General features: G+C 44.8%; 1 protein-coding gene and 1 pseudogene across 1 annotated transcript; one reads left to right on the top strand and one right to left on the bottom strand.

Annotated features, from left to right (window-relative positions):
• Positions 1-3,054: 3,054 nt before the first annotated feature.
• On the bottom strand, positions 3,055-3,576 carry LOC129537062 (coiled-coil domain-containing protein 43 pseudogene; annotated as a pseudogene).
• A 3,031-nt stretch (positions 3,577-6,607) lies between these two features.
• On the top strand, positions 6,608-17,027 carry ZFP3 (ZFP3 zinc finger protein). Its single transcript, XM_055404421.2, has 2 exons — positions 6,608-6,795; positions 12,979-17,027. Exon 2 carries the CDS (start codon positions 12,987-12,989, stop codon positions 14,508-14,510), a length of 1,524 nt encoding a protein of 507 aa, XP_055260396.2. The 5' UTR covers positions 6,608-6,795; positions 12,979-12,986; the 3' UTR covers positions 14,511-17,027.
• The last annotated feature ends 1,511 nt before the right edge of the window (positions 17,028-18,538 follow it).

The raw sequence follows: 18,538 nt of genomic DNA, 5'->3' as shown, positions 1-18,538 counted from the left end.
GGTTCTGTAGTCACATTGGGAACTAACGTGTCCCTGTGATGGTGGGAGACACTTGGACTTGGACACAACACTCCTCCCATGTTGTTAGGACTGCCTTGGTCTGGATGGCAAATGATTTCCACTCACATGGCAATTCAGACTATACTTAGCAGCAGTTTCTCGAAGTGTTGTGATGAGGGGCTCAGTGAACAGAGACACGAGAGGTGCTGTCTTAGCCCTGGTGACATGTGGGCTCTGTTTTTGGCTGTTCTGGGTCTTTGTTGTGGTCCACAGGCTTTCTCTGGTTGCAGAGCGCAGGCTCTTGAGCACATGGGCTCACACTCCTCAGGTGGGCTCATTATTTTGCTGACCTTGTGAAGACTCCAGAGCCCTGGAGAGGAGCCTCATGCCCTGGGCTACAGTTTTCTTCTGCCTTTTCCTCTGATCACTTGCTCCCTTGTACATTCTGCTTTTGTCTGTTTCCAGTGCATTTCCTGCCACCGCCTCCAGCTTTCCTTCCTCAAAGCCCAGCACTGACACCTCTGCCAGAGCAGCCTTCTCTTCTCTGCCTGTCTTCTGGCACTGAACCATGGCCCAGTCACTGGAGAGTGAGATTTCCAGGTGTTGCTGCATTTTATCCCATGTTGAAAGTCTTCCCTGGTGGTGCCTTTTCTTCCCAGGTAAAGAATCCACCTGTCAATGCAGGAGACAAAGGAGATGAGGGTTCGATCCCTGTGTGGGGAAGATCCCCTGGAGAAGGAAATGGCAACCCACTCCAGTATTCGTGCCTGAAAAATCCCATGGATGGAGGAGCCTTGTGGGCTACAGTCCATGGTGCTGCAAAGAGTCAGACCTGACTGAGCACACACACACACACACATCCCATGTGAAAGGGGCCATTGTTTCACCTGAGAGGGAGAGAGATGTGGACCTTACAGGACCTTGAAGGCACCTCTTCTGTTTAGAACCTGTCCAGGAAGGATGTGCTGTTTTGGCACAATGTTAACATGACCTCAGACATTAAGCTGCTAACATGGCTCAGATGGTAAAGCGTCTGCTGCAACGCGAGAGACCCGGGTTCGATCCCTGGGTTGGGAAGATCCCCTGGAGAAGGAAATGGCAACTCACTCCAGTACTCTTGCCTAGAAAATTCCATGGATAGAGGAGCCTGGTGGGCTACAGTCTATGGGGTCGCAAAGAGTTGGACATGACTGAGCGACTTCACTTTCTTTCTTTCTTTAACATGACCTTGCTGGATCAGGCTCAGAACTGGTTGCTCTGGGCTCCCCAGGGTAATTGTTAACCCTAGAAAAGGAGATTGCCTTTGTATTTTACTTCCTTGCATCTTCATAGCTGGAGGTGTGAGGGGAACACTCAAGACTTAACTGAGCCTTGATTAACCTTCAGCCGGTTGCTGTAGTGTGTGGAGATGAGATATGAATACTTCAGGTCAGTCGCTTTCTACTGAACATGGGCCCAGCATGACTGGTGGCTCTTCTGGACGTGTAACCGAGTGCTGACTCTCAAGGAGCACTCTGTGTGTGGGAAAAGGTGTGTTCATAGGAAATGGTTAAGTCACATAAGGCAGGATGCATTTGTGTCGTGCTGAGTGAGACTCTGGTGTGTTGAATGTACTGTGAGGTTGGTGCAGTTGAAAGGAAGGCAGGATCAAGGGGAGAGGTGATGGTGATAAAAAGAATGAATGTGGGGAGTTGAAAGAGAAGAGCTGTTTACAGGAAGAAAAAGCTACCAAGCCAGGGTCCCTGTGTTAGGTCAGGCCCTGGCCCAGGATTATTCACTGGGATAAAAGGATTTTGAAAGATATGAAGGTTTTCAAGGTGGGTGCTTTTGGTCATTTCTTCAAGAATCCTCACAGACTTACATTTACATTTATTTAAATCTCAGGGGACACTGAGTGCTGTTATGAACAGTTTTTTTTTATTTTGGTGTCACTTTTATTATGTAGTCACTGGAATATCACTCATTCATCTCTTATTTCCTCCATTCCCTTATCAACTATGATAAAAATTACAAAGATGTATTAATACACATAACACTGTACTTCACAGAAAGGTATTATACAAATATGAAGAATCATAATTGTAAATCAACTATTTCAGTTTTTTAAAAAAAGAATCATAGCTAGATCTTATTTTCTGAAAACACAATAAGAAATAGTCCATTCAGGCATTATTTGTTTCACACTGAAGTTTTCAAGAACATATACATTGCAATAGTCCAGTATCAACCATTCTGGCATCATTCCTCATGCCCACAAAGGGCTACAATCTCTGCCATTTTAGAGGAGAATATTAAGCTCTGGTGGGGTGGGGGTGGAGGGTGCGCTTCCCTGGTGGTCCAGTGGCCAACATTACCTGTTACCGTTGCAAGGGGCTGGGATTCAATGCCTGGTCAGGGAACTAGATCCCACATGCTTTAACCAAGAGTTTGCATGGTGCAACTAAACAAATCCCACATGCAGCAACTAAGACCTGATGTAGCCAAAGAAATAAATAATTTTTTAAAAATAATAAAGCTATAGTTATGACCAACCTAGATAGTATATTAAAAAGCAGAGACATTACTTTGCCAACCAAGGTCCGTCTAGTCAAGGCAATGGTTTTTCCCGTGGTCATGTATGGATGTGAGAGTTGGACTGTGAAGAAGGCTGATCGCCGAAGAATCGATGCTTTTGAACTTTGGTGTTGGAGAAGACTCTTGAGAGTCCCTTATACTGCAAGGAGATCCAACCAGTCCATTCTAAAGGAGATCAATCCTGGATGTTCATTGGAGGGACTGATGCTAAAGCTGAAACTGCAATACTTTGGCCACCTCATGCAACGAGTTGACTCACTGGAAAAGACTCTGATGCTGGGAAAGGTTGGGGGCGGGAGGAGAAGGGGACGACGGAGAATGAGATGGCTGGATGGCATCACCGACTCTGTGAACATGAGTTTGAGTGAACTCCGGGAGTTGGTGATGGACAGGGAGGCCTGGCGTGCTGTGATTCATGGGGTCGCGGAGAGTCGGACACGACTGAGCGACTGAACTGAACTGAACTGAACTGATAGAGGGGGACTGGCAACTTCCCAGAGTTCAGTGAAAACCAGCTAAGGCTTTTGACTTTCTTGAGCCTCAGGGAATGGAGCCGAGACTCCAGAAAGGATATTCCTCTTCATCTGTCACATCAGCATACTGGGCCAGAAGGGCAGCTTTCCTCTGCTTCTCCTCTTCTGACACCATTCTGGGCTTCACCACGATCTGCGCCTGCTTCTCAATGAGGGTGGCAATGGGCTGGACTTCATCTTCTTTTTTCACTTTGGTGACAACATTCTGAGTTTCTGACCATCGTTCCACAATCTCCTTGCAGATATTAAGGAGGGAATCTTCTTCCAGGAAAGCAGAGAGAATACCCTGCAGAGCATCCAGCTTCTCTTTTTCCTCCTCCTCCTGCAGGACACCCAAGATGTAGGCGCCATAAATGGCTCAGTCCACTCCCAGCACCTCCAGCCATCCATCTAGCCACGATTCAAAGCCGCTGCCCCCTCCATCTCTCTTGCAGGAGGCAGCAGTAGCCACTGAGCTGGGTGCCGCCATCTTGGGGCCAGGGTGTTGTGAACAGTTTGGTAGTAGCTTGGAATGTTGTCCATAGAGGATAGAAAATATAATTATGATTAGCACTAGGTCCAAATCAGAGTTGTAAGCTACACTGAGAAGTGGCACGGTTTTGAAGTCTAAGAGAGGAGAGTAGCCAGTATTGGTAGCCCTCCTCCCCACATCTCCCATAGAGAGAAGAGAAGGGACAAGGGTGAGCAAGAGCTGTATGCCTTTTATTTTCCATGTTCCTATCTCTGTGTGAATTCAAGAGGTGGCTGACATTCCTGGCTGCCATTTTTTTTCAAGAGGAGCAACACTGCTCATACTTACATATAAGAAGCAATTCCATGGAAGCCCTGAACCTGTTAGGAGCCTGTGAAACACCAGCCCCTACCCGATCATACACATCCTCATATACCCAGTCATGAGAATGGCTATTTGTGGACCATATGCCTTGGCTTCTTCCCTTGGTAGGTCCCTGTTGCTCCAGATGGCTTCAAAATTGGCTAGTGTTATGAAGCAGGTGGTAGGCAGGGGAGTAGCTAGGAGAATACAACTTATCCTTTTCCTGTTTAACCCACATACTGGGGCTGATCAAATGAAACACTATTAACGTCTGGCTGGGAAAGGTTGGGGGCGGGAGGAGAAGGGGACAACCGAGAATGAGATGGCTGGATGGCATCACCGACTCTGTGGACATGACTTTGAGTGAACTCCGGGAGTTGGTGATGGACAGGGAGGCCTGGCGTGCTATGTTTCATGGGGTCGTGGAGAGTTGGACACGACTGAGCGACTGAACTGAACTGAACTGAGCAAAGTAATGCTCAAAATTCTCCAAGCCAGGTTTCAACAGTACGTGAACTGTGAAATTCCAGATGTTCAAGCTGGATTTAGAAAAGGTAGCGGAACCAGAGATCAAATTACCAACATCCATTGGATCATCAAAAAAGCAAGAGAGTTCCAGAAAAACATCTACTTCTACTTTATTGACTACACCAAAATCTTTGACTGTGTAGATCACAACAAACTGTGGAAAATTCCTGAAGAGATGGGAATATAAGACCACCTGACACGCCTCCTGAGAAATCTGTATGCAGGTCAAGAAGCACAGTTAGAACTGGTCATGGAACAACAGACTGGTTCCAAATTGGGAAAGGAGTACATCAAGGCTGTATATTGTCACCCTGCTTATTTAACTTATATGCAGAGTGTATGACGTGAAATGCCCCACTGGATGAAGCACAAGCTGGAATCAAGATTTCTGGGAGAAATATCAATAACTTTAGATACACAGATGACATCACCCTCATGGCAGGAAGTGAAGAAGAACTAAAGAACCTCTTGATGAAAGTGAAAAAGAAGAGTGAAAAAGTTGGCTTGAAACTCAACATTCAGAAAACTAAAATCATGGCATCTTGTCCCATCACTTCATGGTAAATAGATGGGGAAACAATGGAAACAGTAAAAGACTATTTTTTTGGACTCCAAAATCACTGCAGATGGTGACTGCAGCCATGAAATTGAAAGACGCTTGCTCCTTGGAAGAAAAGCTATGACCAACCTAGACAGCATATTAGAAAGCATAGACATTACTTTGCCTACAAAGGTCTGTCTAGTCAAAGCTATGCTTTTTCCAGTAGTCATGTATGGATGTGAGAGTTGGACTGTAAAGAAAGCTGAGTGCTGAAGAATTGATGCTTTTGAACTGTGGTGTTGGAGAAGACTCTTGAGTCCCTTGGACTGCAAGGAGATCCAACCAGACCATCCTAAAGGAAATCTGTCCTTAATATTCATTGTAATGACTGATGCTGAAGCTGAAACTCCAATACTTTGGCCACCTGATGCGAAGGGCTGACTCATTTGAAAAGACCCTGATGCTGGGAGTGATTGAAGACTGGAAGGAAAAGGGGATGACAGAGGATGAGATGGTTGGATGGCATCACCGACTCAATGGACATGAGCTTGAGTAATCTCCGGGAGTTGCTGATGGACATTGAAGCCTGGTGTGCTGCATTCCATGGGGTGGCAAAGAGTCAGACAAGACTGAGTGACTGAACTGAACTTCTGGACCAGTGACACCCAAATTTTAGAGTGCATCAGAACTCCTGAAGGGCTTGTTAAAACACAGATTGTTGAGCTTTAACCTCAGTTTCTGATTCAGGAGATCTGTGAGTGGGGTCTGAGAGTTTGCATTTCTAACCATCATTCCAGCTGCTTCAGATTCAGACACCACACTTTTGAAAGATTTTTTTTTTTTTTCAGCTGTGATGGGTCTTCCATTGCTGCATGGGCTTTTCTCTAGTTGTGGCAATGGGCTACTCTCCAATTGCTGTACTCCAGCTTCTCATTGTGGTAGCTTCTCTTGTTGTTGCAGAGCAGAAGCTCTAGGGTGCGTGGGCTTCGATAGTTGTGGCGGAGAAAGTAACAAGTACACAGGTGCTGAGTTTAGAACTATCAAGCTGTTCAAGAAATAAGGAGGTTATGGTAGAATGCTGTTCCCACTGCCTGAACCACTGTCCCCTTCACTCTTAACCCCGGTAATTCCCGCTCAACCTTCAGATTTCAGCCTAAACATCACTCCCTCCAGTAAGCCCTCCTTGACCTCAAGAGTAGGTTTCCCTTTGCCCCCAGCAAATGACCGGCCTGTTCCTAGGATGTAGGGGTCTGTGTTTACCAGATTCATGGAGTCAGCGAAGGGAGTGACGGGATAAGGGATGCAGATGGGGACGTTAAGGATACAGTCTCTGCCCTGGGAGAAAGTGAAGCCAACTTTCAATTTCTTGAGTCCAGATCAATGCTTGGGGAGCGACATCAGCGTGCAGAGCGGCCGGTTCCAGGGCGGAAGTGCATTCCTGGAGCCGTTCTAGGAAACTCGGAGGACCCAGCTTGTCGGTGATCCTCGGGCAGAAGTGGGCATTGCCAGGCGCAAAAGGCCACTTCAGGGAGCTGGTGTGGGAGGCAGCGGCGAGGTGGGGCTCGTATGAGGGCGAGAACAGGGGCAAAGCAAGCTTGGAAAAGGTGAGTAGTCGCCCGCCAGCCGACCACCTGTTCCTCCCGGGAGTGCGGCGCGTGCTGATTGGCTGGAGTACTGCCGGGGTACCGGAAGTGGTTGATGCCCGTCGCCCGTGAAACCAAGACAACAGCTGCGGGTTCTGAGCGAACGGGCGGAGTAGCTTGGGGAGCCCGACCGGAGCGAGTGTGGGGCGGTAGCTGCCTGAGGTGAGACCTCATCCCGTCCCGGCGGGGGGCGGAGGGCGCTTGGCTCCTGAACCCCTGGCCCGCGAGCCCCGCGGAAATTCGACGTCTAGGCCCCTACCAGACCCGGGTTCGATGTATGACCTTGGACGTTATGGTCCCCCAAGCCCCCACCGGGTCCCCACCTATACACACCCTGGACGCGGCCAGGGCCCGTCCTAGCCCTGGTTCCCTGCCTGTCAGTCGCCAGAAGGGAGCAGCAGGGACACCCCCTTCCTCGGTCCTGACGTGGGGGCCGATGGGAGCCGTGGTTTCCTCAGATATTCCATCCCCAAGTAAACTGCGGGGACGAAATGGCGGGCAGTGTCAAAAACTCCAGGTCTCCTGGCAGCTTGTGCCCAGGGCCGGCAGACGGGATATTGGTTTAGGAGGGTTAGTTATGGAAAGGAGATAGGTTTGAGCGCAGAGTTAATAGTGCCTTGTTGATTGTGGGAACAGGGAGACAACAGGGAAAAGAAGATAACAGTGCTTTAAAGGAACTTATTTTTACAGCTAGTTACTGACATCAGCAATGTGTCAGATCCCCGATCTAGGCTCTTGAGATACAGAAATGAGTGAAATACCCAGTTCTTCCTCCTGGGTTCCACAGATTCCTTGTGTAGACAAGACATGTACACAAATTCCTTGTGTATTTACCAGGTACCCAAAATATGTTAGGCACTGGGAATGTCAAGATGAATAGAACATCCTTACTTATGGTCTAAAGAAGGAAACAGATGACTTAGCCTATCCCTGGAGATTCTGACTCTAAGAGATCTGAGGTGGGACCTGGAAGTTAGTATTTTTAGAGGTTTTTCTAGTTGACTTTTCTGCATCTAACCTAATCCCAGGCCAAGAATCATTATTTAGGGATCGTTCATTAAACAAACACACAGAAACCTTCCTGCTATGATTGCAAGCCCACTGAACAGATTTTTGAGTTTTATGTGGCTTCTCATGTAGGCAGTATGGTCCTTTAAAAGTTTCATTTCTCGTGGTTAATAAGTTGGTGGATATTTGGTTTATGCATCATTATTTTGTGAATGAGGATTTCTGAGTGCATTAAAAGAAATACAGATCTTCAGAGTTGAAAACTCTGTTTTGAACTTTGGAGACCCAGCAGACGCTTGTCATCCCCCAAACTGAGGACTAAGAGTGCTGAGCCTACTCCTGAGAGATCTTCTCTCTCTCCAGGAAAAACTCATTTTAAATTTAGAAAAATTGAGAAACATAGGAAATTTGTACTATGAGTAGTGGAGTGTTTCCACATGAGGACAAGGTCTAATGTGTATCTGTGCCTCTGGGAAAATCAGTCAAAAGGAGGATGACTTTGGGACTTCCCTGGCAGTTCAGTAGTTAAGACTCCGCACTTCCACTACAGGGTCCATGGGTTCCAGTTCTGGTTGGAAACTAAGATCCTACATGCCTCCAAGTGTGGCCAAAAGAAAAAAAGAAGGATGGTTTTATTTATACATGAGAAGGTATCTATAAAACAAAATAATATTTAACAAATGGCATTAATATTGTGGCACTGCTGCTGCTGCTGCTGCTAAGTCACTTCAGTCGTGTCCGACTCGGCGCAACCCCATAGACGGAAGCCCACCAGGCTCCCCCGTCCCTGGGATTCTCCAGGCAAGAACACTGGAGTGGGTTGCCATTTCCACTGGTGGAATGGAAAGTAAAAATAATCAGAGGGGGCAAAATTTAATTGGGGAAGACTTTCTGGATTAGAATTTTGAACCAGGTGTTGAAGTTGGGGATAGATATACATGCCTAACTTCTATGTCTTGTATCTTGTTTTTCTGTGAACACATGATTTTCCATATGGTGTGAGACAGATGTGAGTTTTATGAATGCTGATTTTGTAAGGAGCTAGATGATAGAAAAGAAGTAACTATAGGAGAGATGGTGGTGAAAAGGAAAGGCCAGAGAGGGGTCAGAAGTAGACAGGGACTGAAATACTGACTTGTGGAACTTGTTCTTGGATGAGCATTAGAGAGAAATTTATTTAAGACAGCGCTTCCTAACTCAAATAGTACTATGGTTGAAGAAGAGAGCTAAGTTCTCTACTATGAAGTCTGACAGTTATATAGGTACACATTATCTATAATTTTCAAAAACTTCAAGGAAAGGGGAAATCCAGGTTTTGAGGGTCTGCCTTTTTTCCATGGGAAAATTAGAGAAGGCACTGAGTAGGGGAAAGTTGAAGAAGATTCCAGTTCATTTTTAGGGGTAGCAGAAAGAGCTTCCAAGACTTTAGGATTCCAGTAGAAGATCAGGTTCCTTCCAGGTGTCAGGGGAGGGAGCTTACCAGGGCTGCACCCCTGAATGACTCGGGAGGTCTCAGGGTATGATCCTATGGATGACTGGAGGCTGGGCAGAGAAAAAGGGCAGTACAAAGGGCACCCCAAAAATCCCCCCTTTGCCCTTCCCCAGTCTCTCCTGCCTCTGAGAATCTTCATTTCTTCACTAATCTCATCTTTTCTTCCCTCTTAAGCTTTCTCTCTACTGGCACCATCCTTTCTAACATAAGCATATTCAACTCTCTCCCATTGGAGAAAATCCTTTTCTTATTTTCTCTGGCCTTTTGCACTAGTGCCCATCTTGGTCCTCTCCTTTCATCTAAATTTTCTGAAAGAAGCAGCAAATTTTACTCATCAGTCCACTGCCACCTGGTTTCTGCTGCTGTCATTCCACTGACTCTGTTCTCACACGTCATCTGTAACTACTCGGCAGACGTTTTCCAGTTCTTGTCCTACTGGATCTATCAGCTGCGTGTGATGCTTTGTTGTTCCCTCTGCCATGGCCTTGGTGACCTCCGCCTCTGTATTCTGGTACTTCATTAACCCTTCTTTCTCTTCCTGTAGGGCTTATATTATTGATCTTGATATAATGTTACAAGAGAATAAAGGAATGCATTTTATATATAGACTGGTTATTCAAAAGAAGGCCAAAGAGGGGCCAGGGAGGAACATGTGTCCGGAACCAGATGTAATGTGTACTCCGGATATATCCAAATATTGTCAAGATAAAGAAGGAGAACTCTGGGTTCCTCCCCACTTTGGCTAAGTACACATACAAAATTTATATGGAGAAATTCTTTAGACAAATTTGTAAATAAACTATTTTATGCCTAATTATATACAGAAATCAACAAATGAATCACTAGACATTATAACTCAGAAAAAATCATGTGAATTGGTGAGAATATGCCATAAAATAAACATCTGCATTTATCCAATGCTGCACAAGTGAGGTCCATTATAAGCAATCACCAAGTTGTTAAGATTTATGGATAGGGAGTATGTAGACATATATTTCGGAGAAGGCGATGGCAAGCCACTCCAGTACTCTTGCCTGGAAAATCCCATGGATGGAGGAGCCTGGTAGCCTGCAGTCCATGGGGTCGCTAAGGGTCGGACACGACTGAGCGACTTCACTTTCACTTTTCACTTTTACACATTGGAGAAGGAAATGGCAACCCACTCCAGTGTTCTTGCCTGGAGAATCCCAGGGACGGGGGAGCCTGGTGGGCTTCCGTCTATGGGGTCACACAGAGTCGGACACGACTGAAGTGACTTAGCAGCAGCAGCAGCAGGGCTTATATTCCTCTCACTACCCCTTTATCATTAGGGTCCTAACAGGAAACAGGTACTTCGCTCAAATTAGGATAATTTGAGTAGGGTTTATTTGCAAAGAAGTTAGTTGTAAAAGGTGTGGGTGTGGGAAGGGCGTTGAGGAACCTGGGACTGGCAATAGCAGAGTAGTCACCAGCCCTCGACCAGAAGAGATAAGAGGTAGGAGAGGTTCTGGAACCCATATGAGACAGTTGGGTAGGACAGACTCTTTGAGACGAGTAAAGAACTTCAGTTGAAGGGCACCAGGAGCTTAAGGAGACCTCATAGGAAGGAACCAGAAGGATAAATACTCTGACCTCACTCTCCTCCCTCCTTTCAGCCTCCTGTTGGGGCTCCCCATTGGTAAAACACAACTGGAAGCCAGAGGGCCTGTTGGTGAGTGCTGTGTAGGTTAGCCTTCTGGGGCAGAGAGCAGGATGGAGAAAAGTTGAAGGATCTGGAGTGAACATGGAATTTAACTGGAGTACTCTTGAATGTTGGCTTTGGCTTTCTAGGTTTCTGTCTTCAGTATCTGACAGTTCTCACGCTGTATTCATTACTGCTTATGCGGAATACTGTCAAATCTGTATCTCTTGTCTTGACTGCTGTAAGCTTTAGACCAATATATTTTGGCTGATTCTTTGATACTTCTGTATGGATGTGTTGAAACTCATTTTGTCCAAAACAGAGCTCACTTGTCATCTTCCCTCCTAAACTAGCTATTCCTCAATATTCCCAACCTTGGTGGTATCATTCTCCATCTAATTATACCTATCTCATGCCTGCATTCAGTCATACCCCAAGTCTTAGAGGATTTGTTCTCTCAAACATTTCTGTAGTCTGTTTCCTCTTCATTCACACTACTACTATTACCCTTGCTAAATCTCTGGGGCCATTGTACCTGTTAGTAGCAAGTTTGACTTCATAAATAAAAATACCATAAAGACTTAAGCAAAGAAAAACCTCATTTCTCTCTTAGATAAAATAAATCCAGAGGCAGGCATTCCAGGGCTGGTCTGGCAGCTTCACAGAGTCACCAGGGACCCAGGGTCCTTCCTGCTCTGGTCCAGGGCATGCTGGTGAACGCATGGTCTGAGGTGGCACTCCAGCTGTCACCTAATGCCCCAGGCACAGCTGCAAGGAAGGTGAAGAAATGTATCCCCTTACCTTTAAGTAGATATCCCAGAAGTCCCTTGTGCTTTCATTTGCATTTTACTGTCTTGTTGGCCAGAAGTTGGTGATGTCACCAAATCTAGCTGCAAAGAAGGCTAGAGAATACATTTCCTTAGGTAGCCTTGTTGCTACAAAAGTAAATTCATTATTCTGTTGTTGATGAGGTGAGGAAGAGGGAAGATTGGGATAGACAACTAAAAATCCTTGCGATAGCATTTTAGACGTCTTTTAAAAAATACAAGCTTTTAGATTTATAAAAGTGCTAAGAAAATTACATAAAGGGACCAATTATAATACTTGTAAGTAAAACAACATTGCAAACATATATATAATAAAACCAGTTAGAAAATATAAGAAAAACTCACTAAAAGAGAAGACATACAGAGATGTGATAGATATAAAAGCATCAGGGTAAGTTTGGAAATTTTCAAACTTACTAAAATTCATTTGGAAAAATAGAATAGACAGGAAGTTTTTGTAAAAGACTAATAAGAGAGAACTTTCTCTAACATATTAAAACTTTTTAAGCTACAGTAGGTTGAACAGTTTGGTATTAGAGAAGGAGTAGACAGATCAGGAGAACTGAAAGGAGTCTGGAAATTGATCCAGATATCTATCTATTTATCTATATCTATAATATATATATCTATATATATGTGGAATTTTAGACTGTTGTATAGGAGGCATTTCAAATTAGTAGGGAAAATTAGGTATTGATACAGTTTAGTAACTGTCTGGAGGAAAATTAAGCTAGAACCTTACTTCATCCAAATATAAGGGAGTCAAGTGTGGTTCCTTCTGTGCACGTTGTAGCTAAGTCACATTAACCTTCTGAATGGGTGACCCCTACAACATATACAATCCCCTGTTCTGTAGAGCTGGTGAACACCACAGCACTGGGCTAAAGATAGCTCTTCTTGCTACTATTTCTGGTTACTTCCTTTATAAACTCCAAAGTCATATTAGTCATTTTTATTTTATATTAGTCATTAGTCATCCCTTCTCCCAACCTTTTCCATATATTATCTATTAATGTGGTCACAATTTTCCTAAATGTTTTCCTTACCAACCTCAGGTTCTGTCCCAACTCACTGTTAATGTTATGGAACTTTTATCAGCATCTTCTTACCATCCATTTCCTGTCTCTAGCCTTAAATCTCTTCCTCTGATCATTCCTCTCACTCTCTTCAGTCAGCGTCTGCTATTTGTGTAGCATGTCCACCATAATCCTGAATCTTTCTCTTCTCTTCCATAGCATCCTGTAATCTCACCAGATACAAAGAGTGCTGTCAGAACCCTGTCGAGCTCCGTACTTCCTAGCATGGGCTTCATTTAGCTATGATACAGCCACTTCACAGACTTACTTCTCTCATTTCAGATTGTGAGATGGGGACTGAGAACAAGGAGGTAATACCCAAGGAAGAAATTTCTGAAGAATCTCAGCCACATGGGGAATTTTTAGAACAAATGGAAGAAAAACTTTCAAAGGTGGTGTGCCAGGGTCGTGAGTTTGGAGCAGTGTGTGAAGAAGACATATTGGAGGGGCATTCCGGAGAGTCCACAGAAAAGATTCTGGGGCAGGAGTCGTCTGAGGAGAGAGACTTTGCATCAGAGTTGATTATCTTTAAGAAATCACCCTCCAGTGAGAAAGATCAGGAGAAGGATGAGAGTGAGCGAGTCTGCAGACTCAGCTCAAACCTGCTCACACGTCAGGGAGACACCACAGTAGAGGAAGTTAGCACATTTGCTACTTCTGGCCAGAAATTCATAGAGAATTTAGGACCTAACAAAACACACAGAAGTTCTGTGGGAGAAAAGCCTCATACATGCAAAGAATGTGGGAAAGCCTTTAATCAGAACTCACATCTTATTCAGCATATGAGAGTTCATAGTGGAGAGAAACCCTTCGAATGCAAAGAATGTGGAAAAACATTTGGAACTAACTCAAGCCTTCGAAGGCACCTGAGAATTCACGCTGGAGAGAAGCCCTTTGCCTGTAGTGAATGTGGAAAGGCCTTCATTCAGAGTTCACATCTCATCCACCATCATAGAATTCACACTGGAGAGAGACCTTACAAATGTGAAGAATGTGGTAAAGCTTTCAGTCAGAATTCAGCCCTTATCCTACATCAGAGAATCCACACTGGGGAAAAACCATATGAATGTAATGAATGTGGGAAGACCTTTAGGGTTAGCTCACAGCTTATTCAGCATCAGAGAATTCATACTGAAGAAAGATACCATGAATGCAACGAGTGTGGCAAAGCCTTCAAGCATAGCTCAGGCCTTATCAGACACCAGAAAATTCATACCGGAGAAAAACCCTATCTGTGTAACGAGTGTGGGAAAGGCTTCGGGCAGAGTTCCGAGCTCATCCGGCATCAAAGAATTCACACAGGAGACAAACCGTATGAATGTAATGAATGTGGGAAAACTTTTGGCCAGAACTCAGAGATAATCAGGCATATTAGAATTCATACTGGTGAGAAGCCCTATGTTTGTAAGGAATGTGGGAAGGCCTTTAGGGGGAACTCGGAACTTCTTAGACACGAGAGAATTCACACTGGAGAGAAACCCTATGAGTGCTTTGAGTGTGGGAAGGCTTTTAGGCGGACCTCTCACCTTATTGTCCACCAGAGAATTCATACTGGAGAGAAACCTCATCAGTGTAATGAATGCGCCAGAACCTTTTGGGACAACTCTGAGCTGCTTCTCCACCAGAAAATCCACATTGGAGAGAAACCTTATGAATGTAATGAATGTGAGAAGACATTCAGCCAGCATTCCCAGCTAATCATACATCAGAGAATTCACACTGGAGAGAAGCCTTACGAGTGCCAAGAATGCCAGAAGACCTTCAGTCGGAGCTCTCACCTCCTCCGACATCAAAGTGTCCACTGTATGGAATGATCTGCGAAACAGGAAAGGCTTCTGAGGGAAAAGCTGAAGTCAGACTTTATGTTCTTAATCTGCACCTCAAGTTCTCAGATCAGATGAATGGGCAGAACCTCCCCTGTCCTTGCACTGATTTTTATTTAAGCAGCTGGACAAAAAAGGATGAAGCACTTTTATGAACTGTTCATTGAGAAGTTTCACTGTACTGAGTTAAATCATAAAAGCTGTTTCAGGCCTTAATTCTCCTCTTTCCTTTTTCCTCCCTTTCCTCCTTACCCGCAGTGGATCACATAACATTGGGGTCTGCACCAGCCATCTAGCCCAAATTGTTACTATTCAGGAAAAACGGAGGAACGTGATTCCACCACCTCCTAGGAATGGCAGAGTTGATTCCTTGAATATTAACCCCTGAAATGTTAAAGTCATGGCCTAGGAGACATACCTCTCTGTCTTTTACACTGTTTAGCATTGGGATTTAGTAAGCTTTATTGGCTTCAAAATGTTCCAAACTCTCTATCAAGTTTCCTGAGAAGATGGCAGTATTAATGAAGAAGCAGGAAACTTGGGTCATTTCCCATCTAGGGCTTCCTCAGTGATTTGAAGAGGTACCCTGATGGAGGAAACTGACAGGCAATTTACAGGATCATAAGTGAAGGCCCTCAGAATCCAGAGGGGCTGATTAGCAAGACCAGGGGATAAACAAGTGAGGCCAGGCCACTCAACATGCGTAGAAGCAGCTCTTTCACAGCTGCTCAGACTGACTGCTCGCAAGAACTCTGCTGCATTCACTTTTGGCCCCAGTTCCTGCTGCTGCTGCTGCTGACAGATCCTGTGTCAGGAAGTAGCTCAAAGAGGACTGTGCAACTTCATTGTCAGCAGGCACCAGGCCACAGTGATGAGCAGATTGACCTGACTGACCAGGCCCTGCCTTGCCAAAGCACTTAAGCCCTCATGACCACTGTTGGGGGCCTTGGTTCATGGACCAGAATGTGATAGCCTCTTCTCATTTTGCCCTTGACCTTGGAATTCTCTTTCTTCAACATCTCTACATGTGTTTTCAGTGTTCTCCTATGTGTTTTTTTTTCCTCCAAGGAAACACATCCTCAAATTTTCATGTGTCAGTGTTTCTGAGGCAGTCTTTCTGAGGTAGTGGGAATTGCACTAATGAGAATCCAGCAGGCTTGGGATTTGGTCTAAGAACTAGACCTTGAATAAGGCACTTCACCTGCTGATCTGTAGTTTCCTCATCTGTAAAATAAGGGGAGTTGAACTAAATGATCTCAAGTTTCAACCAGCCCAGTAATTCCTCGACTCTTTTTAAAAAATTTAACTTTATGTATCTTCAGTGTTTTATTCTTTAATCTCTTTATTACACTAATACTAATCACTAGTATTTATTGAATTTTTACTATGTGTCAGAACAATGCTAAGACAGTTTACATTTTTATTTTTACAGCCTCCCTATGATGTGGGTCCTCTCTTTTTAAAAACAGACAAACAAAACAGCAGTGTGCTCTCATTCCTTTTTTCATTGCTCAAGCTCAAATTGAATTATACCCAAACATATCTTTCTCACATGAAACCTGGATGTCACCCATTCTCTTAACTTCTGATTCCTGTTTGAACATTTTATTGGCACATACACCCCTTGCCAGCCCTTAATATAGAACTCAGCACCTCTTTATGCTCCCCACAAAGGATCCCTTCACACAAACATACCCATGTGTAATACTGGCTTTACTGAAGATTTTGGTGTGTAAGAAGTGGAGAAGGAGGTTCATATCCTGTTAGACATTCTGTTTTCAGAGCTCCCTTCTTCAACAAACTGCCACTGAAAAATTTTCTGTTTGTCCTTCCCTCTCAGGTTTATCACTTAAGCTTCTTTTTTCTTGCTAGATAATGAGTCCCCCCACTTCCACCTCCAGCTCCATTACCTTCTTAAACTCACTGCTTAGCAATAGAAAAAAAAAAAGAGCCCTTCAGTTAAATATACTATTGGAACATTAGATGCAATTTTGTGACCAGTTTTTGTTGTGCTTAATCCTAATGTTAAGGGAGGAAGTTCTATCTCATTCTAAGAAGAAATCTGCCAACATATATTAGTGTTTTCCCAAGAGAAATTCTGGTGAGTAAGATTATTTCCACCTTCTTATATACACAATTCCTGTAACCTCACTTCCTGCCTTTACCACCTCTCATCCAGCTAGCTCGAAAGACTCCTCTCCTTTTCCTTGTTTGCCCCCTCCCCCTCAATTTACTTGGGAGCCAAAATCTGACCATAATGTAATTACGACTGGTAGTCATAATCTAGTGCAAGTAGAATTCTGTCAAGGAAAAAAAAAGACTATAAGTTTTCTTAATGTTAGACCCATTAAAAATACCAGGCCTCACAATCTCAAAGACCTACTAAAATACCCAGAAATACCCTTCAGGATTTTTGCAGCTATGTCCGTGTATATTTTAACCCTTCCCTAATTAAACAATTTTATTGGTATTCTAACGCTTCATGTAAATAAAGTATTTCTTTTCAATTCTATTGATTTGATGCCTTTCTAATGTGTGTTCCAACATACATTGTTTCATTATGGTCTTAATATGACTTTGGGGCTTTCCTGGTGGTCCAGTGGTTAAGACTCCTCACATGTATTGCAGGGGGCACAGTTTCCATCCCTGGTTGAGGAACCAAGATCCCACCTGCCTAGCAGGGCAGGCAAAAAAAAAAAAAAAAAAGTTTTGCCAGTTTCTTGCCATCCTATAAAGTTCGCCTTAGTACTATACAACCTATAAATTTCACCAACATGTGCTGTGGTACCTTCCAGTTTTGCAATGCTGTTCACTGTCCTTGATCTGCTTTGCTTGGTGAGATCCTCTATCCCGGGCAAATGTTACCCTACTTTATCTAGATAGATATAGTTTTTCACGATTAACAACTTAATGTAAGATATTCTGTGTTGGAGTTCAGTGGTGGTCCAGTGGTTAGGACTCCATGCTTTCACTGCTTGAGGGCACGGTTCAATACCTGGTGGGGGAACTAAGATCCCACAAGTTGAGCTGGCAAAAAAATAAAACCCCCTCCTCCATCATCTGAGTGGTTCTTTTTATTTTTAAATGTTACTGAGATTTCTAGGCTGGTGTTTATTATTGTTTTGTTTTAACATGTTTTTTTAAGTGAATCCTGGTCTAAGGCACCTTCCTCAGGTTGTTGGGTCTGAGATCTTTGAAACGCCAGAAAATTCTGCCTAGAAAAATGTGCATGCAAATTCAGGGAATTCATGGACCATCTGAAACCCATCTTTGAACTCCCGTAGTCCCTTACAAGTTTTGAAATCAAACATTTACTTATAACACAAATTACCAAGTAATCCACAATAACGTCTCCCTCATCACATTCCCTTCGCTTTGGAGATGAAGCTATGCCAAGACTGTGCCCTTGGGTGAACCCCTGAAAATGGACGGGAGTTGGAGCCTCAGTAAAATCCAGTGGGAAGTGGGGTGCGATTCTGGTGATAACCTGAGGGCGGAGCTTCAATAACGTGGGTCCTTGCACATTCATCAACCTCAGGCTGAGCGCCTATGACGCGACTGGACCTGTGTGCGGCACGGGGGCTGCGTGCCACGAGGCTGGTGGAGACCTGAACTCTGCAGCAGCGGTCAGCGCCGCGGAGTGGAAGTAGGAGAGAATGCTTCGGTTCTCCCATGGAGCAGGAAGCCCGCCTCCTCCCTGAGAGCTGGGGAGCGGCGGCCGACGAGGCCAGCCAGGACGCGAGCTCACTCTTTTCCAGTCCCTGGCCGACCCTGCCACGTCCCTGTCTCCAGCTCCGGGCTTCTCACGGGGACTCAGCCGCGACTCTCATCTCTCGGGCTGTGCCACAGACCAGAACGCTGATGCTTTGCAGGGAGCCTTTTCATCGGTGGACCAACTTCGCCGGCACCTCCAAACCTTCAAGAAGTCACGGAAGGTGCTCGGCCGCCACTGCCTCCGGGACCAAGAGGAAGGAGCTGCGTCGAGTCAGGGAGCGAGCCCTGCAGCCGGGGCCGCGCTG

This window comes from Moschus berezovskii, chromosome 20 (assembly GCF_049115385.1).
Source record: "Moschus berezovskii isolate FMDL1 chromosome 20, NW_MosBer_1.0, whole genome shotgun sequence".
NCBI classification, from domain to species: domain Eukaryota; kingdom Metazoa; phylum Chordata; class Mammalia; order Artiodactyla; family Moschidae; genus Moschus; species Moschus berezovskii.
The sequence above is the reverse complement of the archived record's forward strand: the minus strand, read 5'-3'. Positions and strand labels throughout refer to the sequence as shown.